The 24242-nt window shown below is 44.7% G+C and overlaps 1 protein-coding gene across 5 annotated transcripts in view; it reads left to right on the forward strand.

Moving 5' to 3' along the window:
* PMFBP1 (polyamine modulated factor 1 binding protein 1) overlaps positions 1–24242 on the forward strand; it is an 881291-nt gene that overhangs the window by 484048 nt on the left and 373001 nt on the right. For all 5 annotated transcript variants that reach the window (XR_011199809.1, XR_011199811.1, XR_011199812.1 and 2 more), the window contains one exon: positions 22470–22700. Coding sequence is in view for 1 of the 5 variants with exons in the window: in XM_069216463.1 (XP_069072564.1) it covers positions 22470–22700 (231 nt within the window). In the remaining 4 variants the exon portion in view is untranslated. The remainder of the gene's footprint in view (positions 1–22469; positions 22701–24242) is intronic.

Here is a 24242-nt window from a genome sequence, read left to right on the forward strand (position 1 = left end):
TTTTATAATAGAACAGCTGATGTTCGAAGAAAAGATCCCCACGTAAGAACGTGTATGTTTCTGTGAACATTAGAGACAAAGCGTACCATTTTTGCTGGCAACCTATCTTACTGCAGCCTTGAGAAAAGCACAGAGTGAAAGAAATGTCGTTTAAGAACGCAGTGCTGGCCTAGGCAAAGAACAACTAGATAGAGAAATAAAACAAGACCGCAAATGGGCTATTGTTAAAAATAAAAAAACGAAGCTGAATAAAATATGTCTAGGTTAAAGTGCACAGCGGCAGGCCTAGTTTGCTAAAATAACGTGTATGATGCTATAGCTAAAATGGCTACACAACACTACCTACCTGAACAGTTGCACTTCCTTCCACTAAGCACCCAAATACCACAGCTTCGTAGGATACCGCTCCTGCCATGGATTCTAAAGATCAGGACTGACCACTTAGTGGCTCATTATTGGGCAAAGTGAATTTGGTACCCTAAACTTCTGAGTATGAGCATCTGTCCTCCGATTTGGCAGCCCTTTGGGAGGATCTTGTGTTGCAGCAACAGGACAGGATTGTGCACCTCAACCTGCGTAATTTCCACCTTAACGTGTGGAGATTGAGCCACAGTTGAATGCTTTTGATCTTCCTCATGAGATCTTTGATGTAATCTTAGCAGCCAGGCATCCATCAACAAAAACTGTATACGTCTGACATTGGAACAAACGTGTGGCTTGCTGCTCCTCCTGTGGCGTTGATCCACTTTCTGCCTTCTTGTCAGGGGTCTTGTTTGTGCTGTTAGCCCGGCAAGGCCTGGCCTTGGGCTCCATCAAAGGTTATCTTTCCACCATCTCTGTTTTTTGTAACTACTGGATCAGCCTTCCCTGTTCAAATCACCTGTTGTGATGCGTTTCCTTAAGGACTTGCAATATTTGTTCCCTCTTACCCCAGTTGTCATGTGCCAATCGGACCTCAATCTAGTTCTGATGTTCCTTATGTGTTCCCCATTCAAACCCCTAAATAGCTGTCCTCTGTGGCTACTGACCCTCAAGACAGTATTCCTGCTGACCATAACACCAGCCAGAAGGGTGAGCGATCTTCAAACTATTCTGGTCTACCAGGACAAAGAGGGTCTTTGGATTTGTGCCTCCTTTTTACCAAAGGTGGTGGCTACTTTCCACATCGGCAAGGGCATTACGCTACCAACATTCCCCCTTGCACTCAGCTCATGCTTCTCACCCACACATACAAAGCACTGCACAACACAGACCCAGCGTAGCTCAACAGGTGTCTGCAATTCCACCAACCCTCCTGGCATCTCTGCTCTGCTGAACTCTCTAGCACACATCCTACTCATACACAAAATCAGATTAGGAAGTCAAGTCTTCTTATACATTGCTCCTAAAGCGTGGACCAACCTCCAACACCACATCAGAGCCTCCTCCTCTCTTCTTAAATTCTACAAGAAACGAAGACCTGGCTCTTGGAGTAAGCCTCTGGAAAGCTAGCCTTCACTTAACTACAAAGTGCCAGGATAGCCTCATGGGTGATAGTGCGCTGTAAAAATACATATATCATAGTAAAACTTCTGCTTTGAAAGGAATTCTTTGTTACATTGGCAAGCAATGTCAACTTTTCAGGACAGGGGAGGTGTGAGCTCCGTTCGGCACCTTAGATATCGAATGTGCCTCTATGTTCAGAATTAACTAACTGATGAAGTGAGGTTTTATGCGTAACCAAATAGATTGCATTGCTTTAGTGTAATCTGAATTTTATTAAAGCATTCATAACTGATATAGGTATATTATCAGCAGTAAATGGCAGTTTTGTTCTTAACAGTTCTAACTACCAAATGCAGGGTTGTCTGGCCTTGACTATTTAGTTTTTCAGAGACATTTATTCATCAATTATAAAGCCTCAGTTGTGAACTGATTTTGCTGGTACAGTACATGGTCCACTCTCTTATGGGCCAATCAAGGACAATAATGCTTGGTGGGCAATTGAACGGTACAGAAATTTCTGTTTTCGATGGATTACATTTTAGATTGCTTACAGCCATCCACCGTTGGGTGAATCTGAGTTTGATAGAATTTGATTAGGTGAATAAAACTGGAAAGACAATTTTCTCAGGCTGAACACAGTTTGTGTGTCTTCTGTATATATGTAGCAGGTAAGAGCCTGAGCAAGTGAGGGCCTGTAGATATGGAATAACAAAGGCGAGAGAATAGATCCTTGAGCCACACCACATGTAAGAATTTTTGAGCTTGCTTGCTTGGTATGGTGGAGAAACCAAAGTCTGTGGTCAATCTTCAAGAAAATATTAGAACAATTTTAATGCAACTCCACTAATACCTCTTTATTCCAGTCTGGGTATTGTGATAAAATGGTCTATGGTATCAAAAGTGGCAGGGAGTAATATCAATACACTGACCTCCCTATTGTCACCCACTGTCATCAGATCAAGCGCTGACTGCATGACCAGTACTTCTACCTGGTCAAACACCTGCCGGTACATATTCAGTTAACTTTTTTTGGGGTTAAATTCCTCATCTAGGAATATATATTTTCCAGTAATTTGTCAAAGAATGGTAATGGGGAAATAGGTCTATAATTACTGATATCATTAGTGCTCAAGTTTGCTTTCTTAGAATAGGTCTGATTCAGTATTTTTGGGACAGTGCGTTGCAGTAGGCTACTATTACTAAAGATGGGAACAATCAATAGAGAGAGTAGGGAAATAATGCATTTAATAAATGTAAACAGTTTAGTGGAGGGTCATTAGTAAATCCTGAAAGCTACACATTAGCTAATGTTTCAACGGGGGCTGAAGACTTTAAAACAATCAAACTGCGGGAGATCGATGTGAGTGGGTCTCTCACTTAGAGGACCGTTATCACTGGAGGTGAGGGGTTCACCTATGGAGTTATCAAGGATTTCATTATGTATATTAGTGATTTTATCCTCCAAAAAGTTGGCTAGTCAGTTACAAAAATCTTTGGAAACCCGGTAGAGGGTCCCTGGTATTGTAGATTTTGGAGTTCCTTGTCAATTCTTAATAATGCGTTAGATAAGCTGGGTGCATTACGTGTTCTCTTATATTATTATTACATATATATGGGGGAGAGTGCATACATTGTATTTGGACAAAACAATGAATGTAAGAGAAGCAAATCACTTGTTTGCCAACTATGGACCCTTAGCACAGGCCTAGCTGCTTCAAAGGAATCTCTCTACAGATAACCTCTTATATATTACTATGCTATGGGAAAACCCATCAGGCTTTGGCTGATAGACCAAAAGTTTATATGTCTAGGGGTAAAGCTGCTATTGCTGTTTTTTAAAGGCATACTTCCATTTTGGAACTTTGTAAGGCAGGAAAATGTAAGTTGGTCCTATATTTTCCCTTCATTTCCTTAGAAGCATTGTCAAATATTGGCGAAACTAAGTCTACCAGAGTGTCAGTGGGCTACTGTGTAATAGCCCTGCCTTCCCTACCTGAAAAACCTGACTGGAGGCAAAATACCTGACCCTTGTATGATGGAGACAACAGTGGAGACCCTTGCAATTTCAATGAGCTGCTGGTTGTACTTTTCTTTTTTTTTTTTTTTTTACAATACTAGATATAACGCTTTATTAGTCCACCACAAGATGGTTTTTATTCCCCCTTTTTAGGCTCAACATAACCCATTCAACCACACCAGTTCTCATATAGGTCATTCTATTTTTCAAAAAAGAACAATCCTTCAGAGCTCCTTCCCATAGAGTAAAGTAGTAGCCCTCACCATTAGATAAGGCTAATAGGGTAAGGAAGAAACTCATTAAGAAGCATGCCACTTAAGGGTGGATGAGGGTTCTTACCCGTAATAGGCAAACCTGTCACAGACTTTACAAGACCAGACACTCTTGTGATCCTCCCAATGAGGAGTTGGTGTCAATATTAGACCAAGTCTTACTTTTGTTGTTGTGAATATTAGTGCTATCCCTGTGTAGTGCCTCATTGATCTGAGTCTGAGTATTAACTATAATCCCAGATAATTGTTGAAGGGCAATAATAGGATGATGGCGGTGTTTGTCTCACAATAGACGAGATAATAAGTGTCCATTTTTTTCTGATTCAGAGTGTTGCAGGGTTAGAAATTGTGATAATCCTGGAGTGACAGCCGATCAGTAGTATCCATATATTTTCTCTTTGGTTTCACTGATAAAGGTCAAATCTAATCTCATTGAGCGGCAGTCATTTTTTCTAATTGCAGATTAGAGTTTCAAGGCATCTTTAGCCAAATATGCATGCACACCATAAGAGGTGTTCATACATACCCCTCTTAACCAAACCTTAAAAGCCTTCACTCTGTTTTAAAGGACCTCACTGTCCCACCGATTTCATCAAAATAACGAGAAACCTGTGTTATGATTTCAGCATGAAATGGGGAATCAAGCAAGGCTCTGGGCTGGAGTCACCAAGTAGGGATACAGGGAGGAGAGCCACCCCACCGCGTGTGTAAAAGACCTGGATAATGGTCTAAAGTCAGTCAAAACAAATATTCAGTGCTAATCCCAGATAGCTGGTAGTACAGAGAAACATTTACATTTTGAGTTTAGATCATGAATAGTAGAGTCATGTGTAAATTCCTTGTCCAAGGAGAGGTGTTCTCTTCCCGATTGACATATACAGATGCTAAACCCTTCCACCAGCCAAATTACCTGCGCTCTCAGTACATTAGTGCAAGATCTGTCCAGGTCTAGAGAGTGGACGCAGTTAAAATCTCCTGCCCAAAGAGGGGTAGTGTCATGCTGTAATATAAGGTGTTTTTCTGCCAATCAACCCTAGTTGTGCAGATATAGGGGGATAGCTGGAAGCTATTGTCAAATTTCTATCTTCTAGGTTATCCCCAATGAGCACATATCAGCCCTTCTTGTCAATGTCTGTGTGCTATATATATATATATAGTCCAGGTCAGACCCAAATCCGTTGCATCACTTGGAAAAGACCTGCAGGAGGCCTGACCCTTATATATTTTCTGTAGTTTAGTCCCTTCTGCCCTCGGCAAGTACATCACCTGTAAACATTCAATGTGTCTCCTGTTAAGGTATGAATAGATTCTATGCCATATGATAGTTGACCCAGTAACTGACTTTGAATTATCATGCTGGTAACACAGCTGCTGCATTAAAACCATCAAGAAGTAAACCTAGAACAAGAACTTCCATCACTTGACCTGGTACATATCACTCATGTTCTACCAAGCATTTAACGTGCGGGTCTCAAGGCGCTAGGGGAAAAAGGGGGGTTATCGCTGCTCGAACAGCCAGGTTTTTAGGAGTCTCCGGAAAGCGGAGTGGTCCTGGGTGGTCCTGAGGCTGGTGGGGAGGGAGTTCCAGGTCTTGGCCGCCAGGAAGGAGAAGGATCTCCCACCCGCCGTGGATCGGCGGATGCGAGGGACAGCAGCGAGTGCAAGGCCAGAGGAGCAGAGGAGGCGGGTGGGGACGTAGAAGTTGAGGCATCTGTTGAGGTATTCCGGTCCCTTGTCGTGGAGGGCTTTGTGTGCGTGGGTGAGAAGTCGGAAGGTGATCCTTTTGCTGACTGGGAGCCAATGCAGGTGTCTCAGGTGTGCGGAGATGTGGCTGCTGCGGGGTACGTCGAGGATGAGGCGGGCCGAGGCGTTTTGAATGTGTTGCAGGCGATTTTGGAGTTTGGCTGTGGTCCCGGCATAGAGGGTGTTGCCGTAGTCCAGGCGGCTCGTGACGAGGGCGTGGGTCACGATTTTTCTGGTGTCGGCGGGGATCCAGCTGAAGATCTTGCGAAGCATGCGGAGGGTGAGGAAGCAGGCGGAGGACACGGCGTTGACTTGCTTGGTCATGGTGAGAAGAGGGTCCAAGATGAAGCCGAGGTTGCGGGCGTGGTCTGTGGGGGTCGGTGCGGTGCCGAGGGCCGTGGGCCACCAGGAGTCGTCCCAGGCGGACGGGGTGTTGCCGAGGATGAGGACTTCCGTTTTTTCAGAGTTCAGCTTTAGGCGGCTGAGCCTCATCCAATCTGCGACGTCCTTCATACCCTCTTGTAGGTTGGTCTTGGCGCTGGCGGGATCCTTGGTGAGGGAGAGTATAAGTTGGGTGTTGTCGGCGTAGGAGGTGATGATGATGTCGTGCTTGCGTACGATGTTGGCGAGGGGGCTCATGTAGGCATTGAAGAGTGTCGGGCTGAGCGATGAGCCTTGAGGTACGCCGCAGATGATCTCGGTGGGTTCTGAGCGAAACGGAGGGAGGTAAACTCTTTGGGAACGGTTTGCGAGGAAGGAGGCGATCCAGTCCAGGGCCTGGCCTTGGATCCCGGTGGAGCGGAGGCGGGTGATTAGGGTGCGGTGACAGACGGTGTCAAAGGCAGCCGAGAGGTCGAGAAGAATGAGGGCGACTGTTTCACCGTTGTCCATCAGGGTTCTGATGTCGTCTGTGACTGAGATGAGGGCGGTTTCAGTGGTGTGGTTGGTTCGGAATCCGGTTTGTGAGGGGTCGAGCAGGTTGTTGTCTTCCAGGAAGGTGGTCAGCTGTTTTGTTGACGGTCTTCTCTATTACTTTGGCTGGGAAAGGCAGAAGAGAGATGGGGCGGAAGTTTATCAGGTCGCTCGGGTCAGCCGTAGGTTTCTTTAGTAGGGCGTTGACTTCGGCGTGTTTCCAGCATTCGGGGAAGGTAGCAGAAGAAAAAGAAGAGTTGATGACGGTCTGGAGGTGCGGGGCGATGATGTCGTTGGCTTTGTTAAAGATGAAGTGCGGGCAGGGGTCCGAAGTAACAGTTGTTTTTTGCTTAGTGTTCATAAAATCAGTGTGGCAAACCACTTTCTGGCATCCTCTGGGTCAGAAAAAAAGAGCCATGTCCATCTAGAATCTTAAGTTGTTCCAGTATTGGAACTTTCATAGATTCACATGCTTGAATCATTCCCCGTCATCGAGGTGGGAGTTCCCCGGTACATTATAATATCAGTGCAATTATAACTATAGTGTATGAAGGCCTAAGGCCTCCCACTTTGCTTATCTATCCTTGTCAATTTGAGAAAAGAGGCCAAACCTAGGTTTCAGCCTGCTCAGTCACACCTTTCAGAAATAATTTCTGGTATCTTTTTTTCTCATAATATTACTTCTACCAGTTGAAAGCTTCTAAATCTTTTTTCTGGCTTAGAGAAGATCTAATTTTTGCTTCAATTACCATGTCTGACAAAGAGAGTCTCTTGAGGGCATGCAAGACCTGTGGCAAGAAGAGGCTTCATTTTGAGGATCCCCCACAAGGACTGCATATATTTCCTTTATCTGGACCATTCAGTGAAGGATTGTAAGGTATGCAGAACATTCTCAAACAAAACCCTTAGGGACAGGGAGGACAGGTTGCTCATTTGGCCCCAGAAATTAAAATCCAGGAAAAATCCTGTTTCTGGTTCTGACAGTGAGGAGTCGTCTATATCCTCCAGAAAGACTCAAAAAAGGGACAGATCACCTCAAGCTCGCCGTACTGAGGAACAGCCCAAGAAAGCCTTAAGAGGACTAATCAAGGGTTTTATAAGGCTCACAGCCCTTCCTGTTTTCCTCACAGGAGGTCTACATCCTACCGTAAAGAGAGAAAAGAGAGTTCTGCCTCATTGGAACATTGTAAAAAGGCTTCTTCTGAGCCTCCTACACCACTCATACGATTCGACATTCCTTCAAGAAGTCATCTGGAAAAGCGACAACAGCATCATCGGCGACTTCCTCATTGATGCGAAAAGTGTCTACAGCATTGTCAACGACCTCTACAACAACGACAATCTAAATTTTTGTCACCATTAATTCCTATGCAGCTATTGGAGGAGGAGGATTCAGAGGAGGAGGGCCGTTTGGTGCTGCCCACAGCCTTTCTAAGTTACATGTAAAGTGCCAGGACTTAGACGACAACCTGTATGATCCTCAACCCTTTTATTTACCATGGAATTAGTACAGTATTCATATCAGGAGGAAATGTTTCCTATGCCTGGATCCCTTATATCAGATTTACAATCAGTGCTGGTGGACTACAAGAAGAGATTTCCACGAATCAACACTGAGGCCTAGCAGACATCTATACCTTCACCAGTGCCACCAACTTGCACACCTTTTCGATAACGGTTACTTCTTTCAGACTTACCTCCGTCCGTCCCAGTACAGGATCCGTCAACCTCGGATGATGACAGAGAAGATGGAGAGTTACCAGATGCTGTTGAGGAGTGGGATGATTATCAGATACCTACGCCATCCTTCTCCTTCCCTTGTCCCAGTGGACTCTCCACCAGGGGACATTGGGGGATTCCACAGTTTATTGGAGCGGGCAGTGAAAAGACTTGCACTACCTATGCCAACAAAGCAGATGGACTGCTTCCTTTATGACTTTAAGAAACCTTACCAAAAAAGTTTAAAATCAATCCGCATAGTTGACTATATATGGGATAAGGGGCTAAAGGTTATGAAAAACCTTGCCACTGTTACGGTGGTCTTGCCCCACTTAGATAAGAAATATAAGGCACCAGACAATGCCCCAGCCTGTCTAACTGGACATCCCAAACTGGAATCAGTTGTTACTCAGGCAGTACAGCACAGACCTTGTAATCCTTTAGCACCAATTTCTGCTCCGCCAGACAAAGAGAAAAGAAGACTTAATAATATAGGAAAGTGCTTCTCCTTAATGTCTTTTCTTACAGTGAGGGCATCAAATTCATTAGCTGGGCTAGGCAGATACGACAGGCAGCTATGGGCAGATATCGCTCCTAAATAGACCAGCTCCCAGAAGATTCAAAGGCAGAGGCAAACAAAATACTGCAGAAAGGGGAAAAAGTTTCGGCTGAAGTAATCGACTGTGCGATGGATATCGCTACCACTGCTTTACGACAGCTGGCAGTAGCCACTGTTGTAAGAAGGCAGGGTTGGTTTGGTGCGACTTCTTTTATACCTGAAGTGCAGAACAAAATTCTCAACTTGCCTTTTGATGAAGAAGCCCTTTTTGGGAAACACATTGATGATGCCCTGAAAACTATAAAGACTGATACGGAAACAGCCAAGTCTCTTGGGTCTCTACAATTTAGGAAACAACCCTTTCGGCGTGCCAGAGGGCATCCTACTGAAGGGAAATTCAACAATATAAATATCCATCTTACTCCTCGGCTTGCCAATGCCTTCATCTCAATACCCACAGAGACAGCCTCCGCAAGCCGCATATGCTAGGACCACACAAAAAACAGAGCAGGACGGCAAACAAGAGAGGCAGGACATAGGCGATGACTTCTTACTAACTCTGGCCACCTATCTTTCCTCAAATTCAAAAATAGGAGGAACGATTTCCCAACATTTTCGCAATTGGCAAAAAAATTACTTCGGACCAATGGGTGTTAAACATTATCCAATTCAGCCTTACACTGGAGTTCCTGCAAATTCGACCAGCAAGACCTCCTCCATGCAATTTAAATCACCTAAATCTTCTCAGAAAATAATTCAGAACGATGCTCAAGAAGAGAGCAATAGAAAAGGTTCCTGTTCTGATTAGAAAGAGAGGGTTTTATTCACGCATTATTGTCTACTTTAAGTTCAAGTACCCTTGCGAGAATCTTCAATTGCAGTAAAAACAACGTCTGGTTTATACTGTGTGGCAGGGTCTCCCATCATGGAGAGTGACAAGACTGTCCAGAAGCAGGACCCCAGGTTTGGCAGAGTTGGTGTGAATTTTGTGCCCACTGCACTGCAAAGTGCCTTCACCCCACCTGTAGGTATGTGTAAGATTCAGCTGGAGAGTAAACAAAGGTCAAATCAAAAGGTGAAACCCTGCCAATGAGGAATAAATCACCCAAATGACATATAACAATTTAGGAAAGCACACCACCAAGGGATGGTTATCACATAGGTCCATTTGGTAAGAGTGTTTTCAAAGTGCTAGAGAAGATTGTGACAAACTTTCCAACAGGAAATGTGACAACAGAGCTAGATGTGATCAGTTACATCATCCATGTTGGGAAGGTGCATCACAATGAGGCAAACAGCACACACAAATCCTTAGGGGCGATCAGTTAAGTGAAAATACATAGCTGATTGCCTAATGATCAAGCCTGAAAGAGTAGGGTGCCCCATTATCACTCCACTATAGACAGGAGCTCAAGCCCCCATGCCCTTGTGAAACCCAGTTGACCGCTACCGCATTGTATAGATCCTGCCCCTCTCTAAAATATGATCTAGTCGAGGCGGGGAGGGGAAGGACAGGAACCATCCATCAGATACACCCAGCAAAGGCATTCACTGTCTGGGTCCCACGGCCTCAGCTAGTCAGTCACAGCGGTAAACAGACAGGGCCCTCCTGCACCCTGACGTGGGTGTCATGGGGGAATCCACCAGCAGGGTCCAGATTAACCTCACATGTGACACACCCACAGCTCTGCCATACCAGCAGAGCCTCTATGAATACAGGCAAGCCTCCCCCACACTCCTTCTCTGGTGCAGCAAGGAGGTAGACCATGGGCATAGTACTAGGTAACCCAGTGTGGTGGACCATGTAGGCAGTGCCCAATGTCTATCCCTACCTCACCCGATCAGTGGAGTAGTTGCAACAGGCCTTCTCCGTGCTCTGAACAGAACACTAATCTGCAGGGAGTCCAGGAGCTGCACAGCAGGTCACAACTGTGCCTTCATTTTCACAGAGCCACCAATGCCCCTTACAGGTCTCCACTGCTCTCCATTTTGAGTGCCAAGTATGTAGAAAGGGCAGGGCTCAACTTCCGGGCATCTTCCGCATCTAGAGCCAAGCCTCACATTAGATGTGTCCATCTCCTAAGGCTTCTTGTCCAGCACAACCTCTCGCACGAAAAAGCAGTTGATGTAGGGAGACACCGGGTTGGAGTATTCAATGGGAGTCCACAGGCAAAGAGAAATGCAGCTTCAGGTTGTCTATGGGGCAAATAGAGAAGGATTTCAACGGCAGCCTGGCAGCAGGCAAAATTCACTGCTATTTGCAATGGCACTTGGCCACCCACCAGCCTGGAAGCTTGATAATACTGTGCTGGGTGTACTTTTAAATAAAGCAGGATTCACACCTATACACAAGACATCAGTGCAACTGCCATCATAGAAGACAGTGTTTCTGTTAGCCATAACATCAGCAGGTTAAGCCAGTGAAATCCAGGATTTCTCTAATAAATCTCCTTTTCCCAGGTAAATCCCTCATAAAAATAAGGTCACACTTGCTGCAAATCCAAAGTTCCTACTGAATGCTCCAATTCCATTCTACTTAAATGAAGAAGGTAATCTGCTAATTTTTTTGTCAGTCATCCAGTGCTGCAGAAAGAGAATTACAAATTTTACATCAATAAGACTTTGGAAAATTAGATCAACGGTGTCGGCTATGGAAATTCTAACAAGGGCTGCCCATTGTTGAAACAGTGCATAGCTTAGTGGATCACAATCTTAATCTCATTTTGCCTTGCCAAAGCTACCTTCCCCTAAAAAGCAGGATTTAATCTCACTCCACTGATGGTGTGGAGACCACAGCTATACTCTGTAGGAGTGACATTGTTAGACATTTAAAAGTCTGCAATCTGGGCTTCAACGCATACCTTTGTCAAACACGTTTGGTTGGATATCTAGCCAAAACTGAGATAGCATTTGAACAAGAGGTGCTGTGCAACCTGTTTCACTAAGGTGAGCCTCTTTTCTGCTAATGCCTTTTAGTTCTAGCCCCCTGAAATACCTCTGTAAAAAAAAAAAAAAGACATAGGGGGTCATTCTGACCCTGGCGGTCATGGACCGCCAGGGCCAACGACCGCGGAAGCACCGCCAACAGGCTGGCGGTGCTTCCGGGGGCATTCTGACCGCGGTGGTAAAGCTGCGGTCAGAAAAGGGAAGCCGGCGGTTTCCCGCCGGCTTCCCGCTGCCCCAGGGAATCCTCCACGGCGGCGCTGCAAGCAGCGCCGCCATGGGGATTCCGACCCCCTTCCCGCCAGCCTGGTTCTGGCGGTTTTCACCGCCAGAACCTGGCTGGCGGTAACGGGTGTCGTGGGGCCCCTGGGGGCCCCTGCAGTGCCACTGGCATGGGCACTGCAGGGGCCCCCTAACAGTGCCCCACATTGATTTTCAGTGTCTGCGTGGCAGACACTGAAAATCGCGACGGGTGCAACTGCACCCGTCGCACACCAGCAACTCCGCCGGCTCCATTCGGAGCCGGCATCCTCGTTGCTGGTGCTTTCCCGCTGGGCGGGCGGGCGGCCTTTTGGCGGTCGCCCGCCCAGCGGGAAAGTCAGAATCACTGCGGCGGTCATTTGACCGCGCTGCGGTGTTCTGGCGGGGGAACTTTGGCGGGCGGCCTCCGCCGCCCGCCAAAGTTAGAATGACCCCCTTATTGTCCAAAAATTTTCATTTTTGATTTGTGTTTTTGTATCATTAGAGAAGTAATTTAGCTTGGGTAGACATTGCTAATCCGGGTCAATTATTTCTGGACGATAGTTTTAAAAATGACAGATGCGTTGCAGTGATTATGTAATATTTGAGGAACCATGAAACCTATATACTTAATTTTGGTGTCAAAACACATGTTTTGGGGAGTCAAGTAGTCTTATAGAGACAGAAAATAACTCCTCAGAGTAATCCTTCCGCATCTTCCGAAATGGTGACTCTATAATATGTTTCTGCCATAATATTGGTAATTTATTTTAATATTGTTTTTATTTTAGCTTTTCTGTTGTTTCAAATTCGTAAACATGAGCGAAGCAGATGGTAGCAGAGGATCTTTACTTCCTGACAGAGTGTTGTTAACTACCAAATCTGAGGACTCAACAAATAAAAATGTGTCATATGCCATACTAATCCGAAAGAAAATCTAACATCAAATGTGGCTGGAGAGAAGGGAGTTTGAGGTGCTGCAGAAATACAGCAAGACAAAGTTCATAAAAGATTTAAACTGATGGATGAAGAGTATCATTATTTTATCATTATAACAACAAGTGCTACAAGTCGTATACACTTGAAAAAAGCCTGGAAACACTCGGTGAGATCAGAGAAATAATGGTCAACATTGATGAAACTGTATTGATCCATAATAATGAAATTAAGATTTTTCTGATGAGAATGTACAATGACAGAATACGTTTTTATCAGTCTAACAAAAAGAATGAGCCACTTACTGTGTTCTCAGCTGATTTGACTACTGAAGTGGTTGCTGCCAAAATAAGATCACAGGATGCAGTAAAATCAGCAGGAACCGTTTTAAGTAACGCCCTGAAAGATTTAGATTTTGAACTTAATGACACATTTTGTGATGCCCCTGAGCTCTGCAAATCATGGGAGTCAACAGTAACGGCTGATGTTGTCTTAATTTTTTTTTACATCATTGTTTATTATCAGCAAAGCAAAACTGTTACAGTTTTTGAGTTCAGAACAGAAGCCAACAACATTGTGAGATCGCTTTGAAGATGTAAGCCAAGAAGTGGAAGACAATCCCATGAACCGACAGGCTTATGCTGTGCAAATGTACTGTCTTTTCCAAATCATGTTTTATTAATTACATCAGAGCAAAAAGAAAACTTCACTGCACATGCTGACTGCCCACGCAATCTATGACAAGTGCAGAAGTAGAGAGCTGATCACTTTAATGAATAGGATTGGTGTATCAACAAGTTATGATGACATAGTACTGAGCAGGAACTTGTTAGCACCTCATGCTGTAAAATCTTGCGAATCTGACAGCGCACCATTTCCAAGTTGCTTTACCAGGAAAGGATTTGCAATTGCTGCTCTTGAAAATTTTGATTTTGAAGACAGGTCTTCTTTATCTGGAACATCCAGCACACATGATACTGCCATGGTGCTTTTTCAAGACTGTTTCAATTAAGTTTCTGCTGAAAAACAAGTTGTCAGCTGTCGGCATAAACAAACAAAGCTGCAAATATATAACGCAACTGCCTTGCCAACATGTGTAAAATCACTACAAGCCATCAACACACCCCAGTCTAACAGAAAGGTTCAAAGAGGCTGAGGACATGGATCCTTTTCTCTCTGATGCTGCGGTCCACAAAGCTGATTTTACTGAATTTATCATATCGCTTATTCAGTGCGAACTGAAGAATGAAGAAAAGCCAGTTCCTCCATTGGCTGGAATTCATGCTCTGATTTCCCAGAATACAGCCCCACTGAAGAAAGATGTTTTTTTGGCAGTAATACCATCTCCAGTCACGAACTACGCAACAGTATAGGCAGCTCTAAAGAATTTCCATAATATGCATGCTCAGCTTGAAGACCAGCCTATCCTGCCAGTTTTCTTAGATGAAGGTATTGTAGCTGACATTTTCATGAGCAATCCAGTAGAATTTGATGATCTTTATCCAATGATGGGCATTTTCCACATGGCAGAAGTTGTGATGCGGTGTGCAGGAAGTTATTTCAGTGAATGTGGCATAGACGATGCACTTATTGAAGCTGAAATCTTTGGAAGAAAACCATCCGATTAGTATTCAGTGGAACTCATTATGTTAGTTTGCAATAAGGTATGCTCATTATATCTGAGGCTATAGAAACATTGCTTTGGAATGCTTTCTGGAACAAGAATGACTAATTAGGTTTTGCATATCTTATCTCAGAAGTGAACAAGGCACAGGGTGCACTTCATTTGAAAGACGTAATGCAAAGCCAGCCAGTGTTTAGTACACTCAGTTCAAAAATCAGGAAATCTGAAAACAAGGTTTGTAGAGTTTGTCAAAGAATGTGAAGAAAAATCAGAACTTTGCAAGTACGGGGAAAATGTTTTGCACATGATAGCACCGGTGAAAAATTGGTACATGTTGATCTGGAAGGTGATTGGGAGCTGCACATGAAGACTGTGGAGTCACTGTTTACTGTGTTTCATGAATTTGATTGCATAAATTACCTGAAATATGGATCCTGGTATTTGGAAAGAGTGAAGAAGCTAGAGGTGGAAAAAACATACCTCTACAGAAAATTAATCCAAAGACATTTTGTGGTGAAAGACAAGGAGGGAAGGTTAAATGCTGTGGCCCAAGATATGAAACTGGAACAGTTCGTAAAAGTGAATATATTCCTCACCACAAACTTGTGGGGAAGAGAGGGGAACTTTTTGTAAACATGTTGACAGCCTTCTGCATTTCATGCAGCAGCAAGAAAACCCCTTTGAAATGACAGCCTGTGCGACTACACAACTTTGTGACCAAACAATATGTGGCTAGCGATATAAAGACCCGTCTACTAGATGTACTGGAACATGGATTGAAACTATAAGCAGAACTGAAGCAGGAGAGATTTGTATTGAAAGAGAAAAAACTGTTTGACATCACTAAACTAAACTTCTACGCTTTATTTGCCTTCGTAAAAGTTTCGCCCAACCCGCCACTACAAAACAGGTTACAAAAAAACACCTTTCGCAAGCACATAGAGAGATGGATGTAGCAAAATAATTGGGTTAATTTATCAAGGACTCTGTCGCATGATCTTCTTCCACCAAATGCATTATTTGATGGAGATGCTGCAACCAAACAAGTGAAGCACAAACTCGTACAAGAACTCGAAAAAAAACCTTTCACCTGAAGAATTTCAATTTGAAAAGATGTCCTCATTGAACAATGCTATTGTTGTGGACTATGTGTCACAATTGCGAATGGTCAAGATTTAATCCATGCAAACCTTCAGAGAGGTTGTTCAGACTGTTCTATAGATGTCAAAGTCAGTGTGCACCTTGTAAGAACTGCACATTGTCTTTGATAGTTATCTTGAACTTTCTGTCAAAGAATGTGAGAGAATCGGAGGAATGTCGACAAGCAGAACACTTGACCTCGCCTACTTCAAAAATTTGACACCCATACCTGTGCAACTTGATAAATTCTGGTCATCAACATCGAACAAGATGAGCTTGGAGATGTTAACTCGCCAAAATATTGCTGATGCTTTACTGAACACTGAATTTCCAGTTATTATAAGTGGAATGATTGTCAATGAGGAGTTGATGCCTGCAGAGAGACATTCAAAAGGTACGGGCCATATTGTTCAAGAACTTAACAGCAAATTGAAGGAAGCTAACCTTCTTTCTGTGCCACATGTTGAGTGAGCTGTTTGAAATGGTTCCAATGAGTCATTGTACTGTCAAATGACATAGATGTTATTATTGTGCTACTTAGATGTGTTGCAATGTTCATAAGTCAAGGATTGTCAGAGTTATGGATACGTTATGGAATAGGCGAGAAAATACACCATCCTCATAAAACTTTATTTCAGCATTCAGTGCAATAAAAGTCACATAGCACCACAAAAAATAATAAATAATAAATAAATTAAAAATCATAAAATAGAAATTTGCTTAAAATAAATTAAAAAAAGAATGTACAAAAAGCAATACAATCAAAGAGGATTCCGGCAAAGCACAGTTCCAAGGTACAGTATTGTAGCTGGAAAATACAAGTAAGTAAGACTGCGAGGACATAGGAGATAGGCAGTCTTGGCCAGTTTCCTTCTAATGTGCTGTATTCCTCAGAGGGGTTTGGCAACTGCAATGGCAATGGGCAGACTAGAGTCTGATTTTAAAATCCTCATGGCGCAGCGTGATCTCGGGTCCCAAGCTGTTTGCAGGTTGGCGTAAGCCATTTCCTGCGTAGAGGAGTGTAGGATGGGCATACAAAGAAGACATGGACTCCTGGTACAGATTGCAGCTGGGGCATGACTTGTTGGTAGGGACCCTATCTTGCCATCTACTGGTAAAGGTTTTGAGAGGGCAGGAACCAAATCTGAATTGCATCTAGAGCTTCTTATCGGTTGGGTCTAAAATGCTGTCCAGGTAAGGTTCTAGTAACCAGGTAGACTCGAAGTCCAGAAGCTCACTAATTAGTCGCCCTGATGAGAGCGAGCGAGATATAGACTGGGTTACCCACTCCCAGTAACAAGACTTCACTCATTCTTTTGGTCAGTGGTGGCCCTGTATGTGAAGAGTTCCATGAGTCTCCCATCCCAATGGCAATCAATGATGACTTGACTGAATTAATCCACCGGATTGTCTTGGTGGTATCCAAAGAACAAATTTCCCTAAATGCGGTGGCATAGGAGGAGAGTTCAGGAGTTGTCATGATTCTCCTCCAAAACTGCAACGGTCTGAGACTAACTATGTAAGGTAGTGGTGTTTGTGCCAGATCCAAGTGCAAAGGAAGAAGCAGGATGCTTGGGGGCAGGGAGGTGAGGAACATGTTCTCTGTACGGGTAAGCTCCTTTACATCCTCAAAGCCCCAGAGTTCAGCGCCGTAAAGTGCTGCGCTGACAGACTTCATGTTATAGATCTGGAGAGCAGCAGCTATTAGTTGATGCATGGTGCTTCCTTAGAAGGACACCCACCAGCTGGCTAAATATTAATGATGTGGAATTGATATGAGTTTTCCCGGACATTGAGTCTGATAGTTTGATCCCCAGGTATTTAAAGGTGTTAACTCGTTCTAATTTAGATCCACCTAGGGAACGTTTCCCCCTATATAGCTTGTGACCATGAACTTGGTTTTAGAGGTGTTTATTTCTAAGACTCTCTTGAAGCAGAAATCGTCAAACCGATTCAACAAGGATTAGAGGCCCATCATGGTTTTGGATACTATCAGGGTGTCATCTGCGAACAGAAGTGTCACAATCTTTTCATTGCCTAGGGCTGGTGCATCAGAGGTCTACAAGGTGAGGTGTTGGATGACCTGGTTCAAATAAAGGGAGAAGAGAGTTGGAGCTAGTACCCAACCCTGCCGATTGTCCCTGACTACCTTGATCGGATCGGTGAGATCACCCTGATTCCCCCAGCGTACCTTTGCATAGTTGACCTCGTGCAATCGAATGATTATGATCAGGACCCCTGGAGGCATACCCATCTCATTGAGAACCTCCCAGAGTTTACCTCTGGGGACCAGGTTGAGTGCAGATTTGAGATCTGTGAAGGCTACGTAGAGACTCCCCTTCCCTATCACTACAACCTTCCAATACAGAAGCAGAAACCTGAACACCTGATCTATGGTGCTCGTTTTGGACCTGAAGCAAGCCTGGAATGGTGATAGGATGTCATTCTAAGAGACCCAGTCATGGTTTTTTGATAGGGCACGACAAAATACCTTTTGCACTGTATCACTAAGGCTTATGGGCCTATAGCTGGCGGGTAGGGACCTTTTGCCTTTCTTGTGAATGGGTATTACCTCAGCAATCCCCCATGACTCTGGAATAGGGGCTCCCCTAGTGATTGCATTGGATAAAAGGAGGATGTACTCTGCCAATTAGTTGATGTTATGTAGAAAACGGTCACCAGGAATGCCATCGGGCCAGCAGCTTTCAAACGTACTATGTTATTTATTGCATCTCTGATGCCTCCCAGGTTGAATAGACTGACCCAATGGGTGGTAATTGGCTGATGTAGAAGTAAAGGGGCAGAGATAGTTGTGAATAGGCTTTTGACATTGTAGAGAGAGTTGAAGTGTTTGAACCAGTCTGAGGGCTGGATATTATTGGCAATTGCGGGAACTCCCTTTTGGTTTCTTTTGCTTACCATAAGCCAAAAAGATCTGGAATCCCTGCGTTCACAACCAACCTTCATAAATTTCCATCTTTCCTCCTCCCAGTCCTTCCTGGCCTTGTTCTGTGTCTACTTTTACAGGTTCCACAGGATCCTAACTGTAGCAACATCCTTTGCTTGATTGCACTGATTAGATTTGTTCTTGCCAAACGGCAGTCTCGATTGTACCAATTGAGCGCTATGAGTGTTGTGGGCAGCTGGCAAGGTTAGTAGCTGTTCCATTCATTTGAAGAACTTGGTGTGTACATCTAATAGAGAGGAACAGTTTTCCTCTTCCTCTTCCATCTTGGATATCAGTGCTATGCAGTGTGTCAGATCTTGATTGATGGCAGAGAGAATGCCGTCTTGCAGGACGACCTTGCTCCATCTAAGTCGCCGTCTGCTGTTCTCAGCCTGAACCACCTTGGTTACTTTTGGCGGTAGTTGTCGCAATAGGTGCCCTTCCCCACGGGGGCTCTAAGTTAGGACAGAGTGGAATGTGGTCACTGTCCATTTGGGTCTGGACTACCATGTCATCTACCAAGTGCCAGTATCTAAGGTCCATCAGTGTACAGTCGAGGCAGCTCTTCCCCTGTGTGCCAGTGAATGTGTGGGCGGCATGCTTGTCGGATTTGGTTCTTCCGTTTACGTCCTCAGGCCTTGGACGAGGGTCAAGGCTTTTAGTTGCAGGGCAGCTGACTGCCACTTCTTGATGGAGGAGAGCTCAAGCCTCGGTATGTGCCATATGTTATCTTCTTCCTAGAAATCGCCCATGTGATCCAGACCGAGGGGTTAGAAAGTGGCAGTGAAGTCCCCTGCTACAATGGAGGCATGTTTGGAGGGCATTTCGCCCAATTGGGTCTCTAGAGCCTGCAAGGTGACAGAGTTGTTGGACCCCCTTGTCCCCCTGGCGTATATATTGAATATGTCCGTGACGGTGGTCCCAGATCCCTTGCGACTGATACCAAGAATGCCAAAGCTGTCGGTAGGTATCAATTTCACTACACACTGTAGTATGATTTTCACCCATATTAGGAGGCCCCCTGATGGGTGACCCACTTTACTGGGAACAGCGGGTATGTGGTAGGTTGCGTAGCCAGGTTTGTAGGCAGGCTCGATTAGCCAAGTCTCCTGAAAAATACATATGTTGTGATGGTCGATAAAAGTATTCCAGTGAGGCAATGGAAGTTTAGATTGGATACCTGCCACGTTCCAGGAAACAATTTTTACTTTCCAACAGGTGGTCGTGGAGTTGGGCAATGGGGGAGGTTTTACCTGGAGATCTAGGGAACCAGTGGAAAGACGACAGGCATCCTTGGTATCTGGTGCAACGACGTTGGGTGATATGGTGGGAACCTTCCTATTTCTCTGGTCGGGCATTTCCGCTGGGTGACTGATGGTGCAGAGATAGTTGTCGGAGCTTGCGCAGCATTCAGATCTATCGTAGGAGGCCTACGCCTCAAACTCTGTTGGTCAGTCTATCTTGGAACAAATAATGCCATCGTCTAAGACCGCGTGGGGGGGGGTGACACACATAATGTCGTAGGTGGCTCGAGTTTAAACTGTATAGTGGATCGATCTGGGGGGATTAGTTCTTTGGTCTAGGGCTACTAAGTCATAAGCTAGCTGCCCGTTTTCTAGAAGAAGCTTGATGCAGTCAGACAATGAGCTCAGAGACCTATACCGTCTGGCCCTAAGGATATCTTTTGTAATTACTGAGAGACATCCTCTGCTGTGTTGAAACCAATGGGTGACTTTGTTAATCAAGGAGTCTTCCCCTTCCCACCCCCCTGAGAATTAGATCTAGGTACGTTGGTCAAAAAGATTTTCCAAGGCAGGAGGGTGCTGGCCTTGGCAACATGTATACTGCCAAGATGACAACTCTCCCCTAATGTAGGAGATGTAAAGTTGGGACTTTTGCTCTGAGGGTAGATGGAAAGAGATTCAATTTGCACGCCTACAGATGTTCTGGAACCCATTGTGCGGGCTCCGACCGATGTCCTAAAGATAGCGTCCTCATGTGGTAAACCTGAGTGGTCTCCATGATATTTTGCATGAGGGGGCATGGTGGAAACAAGTGGTGCCATAGCGGCAATGTTGGTCAAAACTGGGATGGCAGCACTTTCAATGGCTATTCTCCCCCTCTCTTCCATGAGACACCCCTCTGTAACCACAAGATCACCTATCATACGCTTAAGGGCTGCTATTTCTGACCTGACTGTTTGTATACAACCTACCAAGTCATCATTAGGGGGGAGCATGGTTGGTTGTTTAAGAAGCCACCTGCCCTAACCTGGGCGGGAGAAACTACGAAATCCTGAGTTGTGGGTGGATCTGAGGGACGTGATAGCGGTAGAAAGCGATTGGTACAGGGGATGGGCGACAGAGGAGGCACTATTGCTGAGCCCTAGTTCTGGCTTCATGCGCGAAGCTAGAACTAGGAACTGAGTCTGCGGGGTTTTGGGGCTCTGTACTGGTCTTTTTCCTCATCTGTACCCTAGGTTTGTTGAACATATTAGATATTCTTTCCTGCTTATTGGCCAGTGGTTGGATTGCTGGGCACGGTTTGGGACTCAATGGTTGATCTGCACGGTATGGTGGGGCTAGTATTTCACCAAAATCAGCTAGGAGATCATCAGTGCGGTCAAGTAAGTCACTGCAGCTCGACCTTTAGAGTTTTTCTTGAGCTTAGACTCAGGAGGGTGCCCCAGTCCGGCCACAGTCAGTCGCGGACGGGCGCAGATGGGCCTGCCTTTGGCCCGGGCTTTCCCCAGGCGTGTTGCATGCTGCGGTGTGCCCTCTTGTACCTTATTGCGCTCGTTGGAATGGCAAGTGGGAGCATGTGATGAAGAAAATGGTCACCTCCTGAGGTCACAAAGCAATCTGGGATATGTAGTCTCTCTGGTCGAAGTTAGCGTTTCCCGCGCTGCAGTGGGCCCCCTTGTGCTTTATAGCGCTCGTTGGAATGGCAAGTGGGAGCAGGTGATGAAGAAAATGGCAGCCTCCTGGGGCCACAAAGCAGTCTGGGATATGTCGTCCCTCTGGTCGAAGTTAGCGCTTCCCAAGAAAAGACACTAAATCCCACTTCATATTCTGTACAAGAAACTTGACCCAGAGTTCTTATCAAGGCACATTTTCTTATGCGTGATGACACTATGAGCAAAATTAGAACAAAGTTTGGAGCTTTAACTGCTGAACCTGTGAAGTTTCTACAAGGATTTGCCGAGACAGAAGAAAAATTTGACTTTAAAAATGTAGAAAAATACCTTGTGCATGCGCAGAAAACTTGTTCTGACTGTCACACATTTGGCGATCTTCTGTACAGTGAGTTCAAGAGATCTGTCCCGCTAAGTGACCTTCCACCAACATTATATTCTGTGCGTGGACACATTAAGAGCGTTCTGCTTGATCAGATGATGTGTAAGTATTTTGTAGCTTGCCTATGTAGAGAGAGCCTCCTAGAAATTTGGTTGGGAAGATATTAATGGGGTGCTAAAACCTATGAAATTTATAAAGCCTCCTCCCTGTTCAGGCGGCTACTAGTATATCCTTCAGATAAACTACAAAAATCTGACTGTGGATGATTCTAAGAAGGCTTGGAGCACAGAGCCTTTACACCTCACTGGCCAGAGTTTGGGTCACAGTGAGGTGGGATTTGTTGTAAGTAGTCTAGGGCTGTTTTCAGTGTTTAGCTGTAGTCAGATAATGCTGTTTTATCATTGACTACTGCCTTGTTAATCTTAGTTCTAGCATTTGAATTTCCCAAAGGTACCAATGCTGAAAACCTGTAGTTACAGGTAAGTAACATTTTCTTACCCTACTTTTAACACTGGTAGAAAGTTCTCTTTTTAACTCCCTTGAGTGAGGATGTGGCCATGTAACAAATATAGGAATTAACATGTATTGCCATGTTATGACAATGCGGTTTTCTCTCATGTTCTGTGAATCTTTCAGGTGTCTTGCCGGGATAAAGCACGCCTGAATCTTGAAACAGATGTTAATCAGCTGCAATCAAAGGTATGGGAAGTAGAAGAACGTCTGGTTACTGCTGATAGCAAGTGCAGCTCCTTGGACAGCAGTTTAGACCTTTACAAGAAGAAGTATCAGGCTTGCATGGACCGTGTGGGCGAGCTTGAGGGCACCGTGCAGCACCTGAGTGAAGATATTGCTGATGCCAATGAGCAGGTAAGAGACTAAAAATAAGATGCTGCTATATGCTTAGTTACAAAACTGACCAAAGACCAGAATTATAGGAGAAGACAGTTTGAAGCACACTAATCATTTTACTTTGTGAAGGTGCATAGATAGCCAGTTGTGGCAATGGGTGTGAGTGGGCCTTTGACAGACAGGTGAAGACAATTTAATTTGAAGTGCTTTGACACTTGGCGTCTAAAGAAGAGGACACTATGCTAATGTGTAATCATACTGTTGCTCCACCTCAGCAGTCCGGTTCTTCTTGAAAATTGCCTGTGTGCTGTGGTAGGAGCAGAAATGAACGCTTTCGTTTTAAATATTTTACTTAGTGCTCCATTCTGTGAATGTCCTGCTTCAGTGCTAAACGTCTGCCCTACCCAAGCATCACCAACTGTCTCCTTTCAGGTTGTGATTTTTGCCTTTTTAGGCAGGACACAGGGCTTTGCTTCCACAGAGCCATTAGAAATGGTGCTATTTGTTCATTAAACATCTCCCCTTGGGCATCGGGGTGCTGTTTCTCTTCCATTTGCCAGCAGAAAACAAAATAACTCTACTTCTGTCTCTGACATGCTTGCCATTTTGATTGAGTTTATGGTTTAAATCTGTTTTATTGTTGCAATCAACAACAGTAAGTGTTGCAGTGCTTATGACTAGCAACGTATAAACACAGAGCATCACAATTTCAACAACCCCCTACTCTCATCCCTCCAATCCTCTTCTCCAGGATGCTCATTGCCCATAAGCAAATAAAAAAACATCTAGTGAACTATTGCAGAGTCCGTTGCTTCAATTATTAAATTCAAAGTAGGAGGACCCAAGTCTGTTAGGTGGAGCAAATACTTAGGACACGTCCGTTCCCTGAATTCTTTGTACAGAAGAGTAGTATAAGGTCCACAGAGTTGTCTGTATTAGTTCCCCTAGGACATCAAAGCTACGGTAAGCTTTTCCATCCCAAGGATATGTCATAGGCGTAGAAGCCAGTCTGAATGCTTCAGGAGTGTGTTCGTACCCCAGTGCGCAAGGATAGTGTTTTGAGCTGCTCTCAAAGCAGTGCCAATACGGCGGCCTCTGTTGGACTTGAGCAGGAAGGTGAGTGTATTGGGAAGACCCAAGATCGTATAGGCTGGAAATTGCGCAGTTGCTTATCCAAACATTCATCTATGTCAGTAAGAACCACACCCCACAATTGTGCTAGCTTAGGGTAGCCCCAAAGTATATGGAGCAGAGCCCCAGTCGACCCACATTGCCGCCAGCAATCTGCACCTCATGGAGGATTAACCTCATGTAAACGAGAGAGAGTAAAATACCAATAAAATTGTGATTTTGGTGGCCAGCTCGATACTAGCGATATTGCATGCTGTGTGACCAGCCCTGTAATACACCTCACTCCACTCCTTAGAGGTCAACTGTTTGCCAGTTTCAAGTTCCCAGTGTTTTTGTCCCGGGGTTTTGGGCAACCAGGTATGTGTGTAAAAATATTATGCAGCTCATTGATCATACATTTGTCAGCCGTTTTGGTGACTAGCCATTTCT

Source organism: Pleurodeles waltl, chromosome 12 (genome assembly GCF_031143425.1).
Source record: "Pleurodeles waltl isolate 20211129_DDA chromosome 12, aPleWal1.hap1.20221129, whole genome shotgun sequence".
Taxonomy (NCBI): domain Eukaryota; kingdom Metazoa; phylum Chordata; class Amphibia; order Caudata; family Salamandridae; genus Pleurodeles; species Pleurodeles waltl.